The sequence below is a fragment of the Tupaia chinensis genome, unplaced genomic scaffold, assembly GCF_000334495.1.
Source record: "Tupaia chinensis unplaced genomic scaffold, TupChi_1.0 Scaffold149011_1, whole genome shotgun sequence".
NCBI lineage: Eukaryota > Metazoa > Chordata > Mammalia > Scandentia > Tupaiidae > Tupaia > Tupaia belangeri.
In genome coordinates, this window is record NW_006208857.1 from 1068746 (window position 1) to 1072514 (window position 3769).

General features: G+C 43.8%; 1 protein-coding gene and 1 long non-coding RNA gene across 2 annotated transcripts in view; one reads left to right on the plus strand and one right to left on the minus strand.

Moving 5' to 3' along the window:
* Positions 1 to 3769, plus strand: part of SCNN1A (sodium channel epithelial 1 subunit alpha) — a gene marked incomplete in the record, with an annotated part of 38731 nt that overhangs the window by 16855 nt on the left and 18107 nt on the right. The window contains 1 exon segment of the mRNA XM_027769231.1: positions 3716 to 3769. Within this exon segment, the coding sequence (XP_027625032.1) occupies positions 3716 to 3769 (54 nt within the window).
* On the minus strand, positions 2959 to 3769 carry LOC106734140 (uncharacterized). The gene is made up of 2 exons (XR_001369883.2): positions 3636 to 3769; positions 2959 to 3208 (listed from the first exon to the last, which is right to left on the minus strand). It is a non-coding gene; the product is annotated as an uncharacterized LOC106734140 (long non-coding RNA).

A 3769-nucleotide genomic window follows, 5' to 3' on the forward strand; every position in this document is an offset into this window, starting at 1 on the left:
TCAGCAAAAACTTTATTCAGTTCATTCAGAAAACTGAATAAATTGACAAAACAAATTTGCAATTTTACATGTATCAAAAATACAGGTGATATTTATAATAGTAGCTTACAGATATAAATTAAGTATAAGCTTCCATTTTATAGAGGATTGTAAACATTTTGCACACTAGTCAGTCCTTTCTTTTAAGCAAAGTGCTCTTCTGATGACAGATAAATTAAGATATATACTATTGTGAACTATTTCAGACAATACAAAGCATTTTTTGATTGCTTTTTGTCTTGTAAATGAAAGCTTATCATTTATAATCTTTTTTCTTTTCTTTTCTTTTTTTTTTTTTGTGTGTGCTTGCCAGACAGACAGAGACAGAGAGACAGAAAACGAGAAATCACCCCCTGGGGGGATGGCCATGCCGCAATCCCTTCTCCTCCATTCTCCTCTCGGGATCTTGGGCACGCACGCACACGCGCCCGGCGTGAGTGTTAAGCCACCGGGTCCGGGACGAGAACTGCAGTTGACTACGTGGGAGTCCAGCGACATAGCCATTACACTAACTGCTGGTTCCCTACAATGTATATCTTTTAAAGTCTGGCTCATTTTGCTCAATGTTAAATCTTCTATATCATCCATTTTCAGTCTAATGATAGAATTTCACAATTTTTCAACCCAATCATCAGCTTTTGGACACTTAGATTGGTTCCATGTTTTAGCAATTACAAATAATTTTGCGATAAATATAGGTGTGCAGATATCTTGCTGAATGAGTGTTTTCTTATGCTTTGGGTAGATATCAAGAAGTGGAATTGCTGGTTCATATATATTGAAGTTTTATTTGTAGGTTTTTGAGAAATCTCCATATTGTTTTCCACAGAGGTTGGACTAATTTACATGCCCACCAACAGTGTAAGAGACTTCCCGTTTTGGGGCCAGTGGGTGATGTGGTGGTTAAGGCACTGGAATCCCACATGGCCGACTGCAGTTCGAGTCCTGAACCTGGCAGCTTCCTTTCTCACTTTCCCTTTCTTTCTCTGTCTCTTTCTCTCTGTCGTCAAAATTAAAATAATATATAAATAAATACATAAAAAGAGAGAGTTCCCTTTTTGACACAGCTTCACCAACACTTACCATTCTTTATTTTTCTGATCCTAGCCATTCTAACTGGAGTGATATCTGATCACTGGAGTGATATCTGATTGTAGTTTTAATTTGCATTTCCCTTATGATTAGAGACTTTGCACATTTTTTCATATGGCTCTTGGCTATTTCTAAGTCTTTCTTAGACAGTTGTCCAATTAATTTGCCCATTTTTAAACTGGAGTATTTAGGGGCCGGTAGGTGGTGTTAAGGGCATTGGACTCCCACATGGCCAACTGTGGTTTGAGTCCCAGTCCTGGTGGGTTGCTTTCTTTCTCTCTCTCTCCCTCTGTCCGTCTCTGGTCAAATTAAAATGGATAAATAAATAAATAAAGTTAAATAAAAAATAGTTCAAAATATTAAAAAATAAATTGGAGAATTTATTTTTTTATGGGTGAGCCACTTGCGTTTCCTATATATTTCTAGATATCAATCCCTTATCTGAGAAATAATTTGCAAATATTTTCTCCCATTCCAAGTGTTGCCTTTTTATTTTAGTTATAAGTTATTTTGCTGTGAGGAAACTTTTAGCTTGATGTAATCCCATTTGTCTATTTTAGGGACCATTACCTGTGCTTTAGGGATCTTATTTAAGAAATGTTTGCCTACTCTAATGTCTTCAAAAGTTTCCCCTACTAATATGTTTTTTAAGCCGCAAGGTCCTGGACTCAACTATGTGGGATCCAGCTGCTTTAACCACTATGCCATTGCCTACAACCCCCCCCCACCCATGCCTTTATTCTTTTTAGAGAAAGAGAGAGAGAACACCTTCAACAGAATCTTGATACCATGATCTACCCCTGGCCTCAGCCATCCCTAGACTATGGGATGTGAACCCAGAACCTTCCCACGTGGGTCAGACATCTTGCAGAGCATCTGGTTTTACTGCTGTGCCACTGTCAACTCTGACATCTTAACTAGAATATATTGAATTTCTGATCCTTGAACATATTTACCAGAGGACTTCAAATATTCATGGGAAAATGAAAGTATAAATTTATCTGGGTGTGAAATGACTTGAAATCCACATTTTGAAATATGCATTTTTTCTGGTGGTGTGGTGGTTAGTGGTGCTGGATTCCCACATGGCCAACCGTGGTTCGAGTCCCAGACCTGGTGGGTTGCCTTCTCACTCTCTCTGTCCCCCTCTGGTCAAATGGAAATAAACAAATGAATGAATAAATAAATAAAGTTAAATAAAACAATTCTTCTTTAACTTTATTTATTCATTTATTTTGACCAGAGAGACACACAGAGAGCGAGAGAGAAAGTGAGAAAGCAAGCCGCCAGGTCCAGGACGCGAACCGTGGCTGGACATGTGGGAATGTCCAGCGCCTTAACCACTATGCCGCCTGCTGGTCCCTAAAATAATTCTTAAAGAAATATGTATTTTTCCATGAACTTTTTTGAAGACTCCCCCTACACACATACACGCATTTGCTTTGGTTTCTTCCATCAGGGATTTCAAAGTAGTTTTAGTGTAGAGGTCTTGCACATCCTTTGTTAGATTTACTCCTAGGTGTCTGATGTCCTTAGGTTATTGAACACGGTGTTTTGACTGATGGAGGCAGACAGAGAGAGTGTTTTTGACAGGGTTTGTGAAGTCCCATCCTCCTGCCCCAGCTTCCCAGTTAGCTAGGATTACAGGTCCAGGACGCTGGCTATGCCCACCCTGTTTAGGTTGGCCCAGGACTGAACGGGCCTCCCAGGCAGCCCCAGCCTTGCAGAGGGACACTACCGTTCGAGCCACCCCTGCTAAGCGGTTAGATGGTGTTCTGTGATGTCTTATGGTCCGCTGTGTCGCTAGTGCTTAGAAACACAATCAGCTTTGGTATATCTGCTTTGTCTTGCAGCCTTGTTTATTAGGTCGAGAGGTATTTGGAGAGGTTTTTGCCATAGGGCGGGCGAGTTTTAAGCCACCGAGTCTGGGACTCAAACGCGGTCGACTACATGGGAATGAAGTGACATAGCTAGCCATTACGCTAACTGCTGGTCCCGAGATGACGGTTTTGTTTGGTGGATTGATCTCTAAGGCCCTGCCACTCCGGACTTCATGATGCAGATGGTGATAAGGCTTCTATGGAGAAAAAAGAATGAGGATTTATACTGAACAGTGTTTAATTTATGCAGTCTCGGCCCCACCCTAAACTCATTCAAACTGAATCTTGGGTGGCAGAGGCATCCGGTATTTTCGGAGTTCCTGGGAAGGTTCTGAAGTGCAGTTGGGAACCTGTAATTTAGGCTACGCCAGGCGGCAGGCGCAGACCCAAGGACGCGCTCACCTGCGGGCTCTGGGCGGGCCGACCCGCGCTGCGCACCTGGGGTCCGTGGGCGTGTCTGGGCGCCCGCCAAGCCGCCCTTCCCGCCTTGGGGGTGGGAGTTCCGGGTTCCCTCCTAGGTCCGGGCGGGTGGAAGGGTAGCACCCCACTTACCGGCACTAACCGCCGCCCTTTCAACAAATAGGCGGCAGTAAACGGCGTCAGGGCCAGGACACACCTGCTCACCTTGGGTGAACAGCCCTGGGCACACCACAGCAGGCGGCGCTAGGCTGCCCTGGTCCGACCCCGCGCATCGCGCCTTTCAGGTACACGGAAATCAAGGAGGAGCTGGAGGAGCTGGACCGCATCACCGAGCAGAC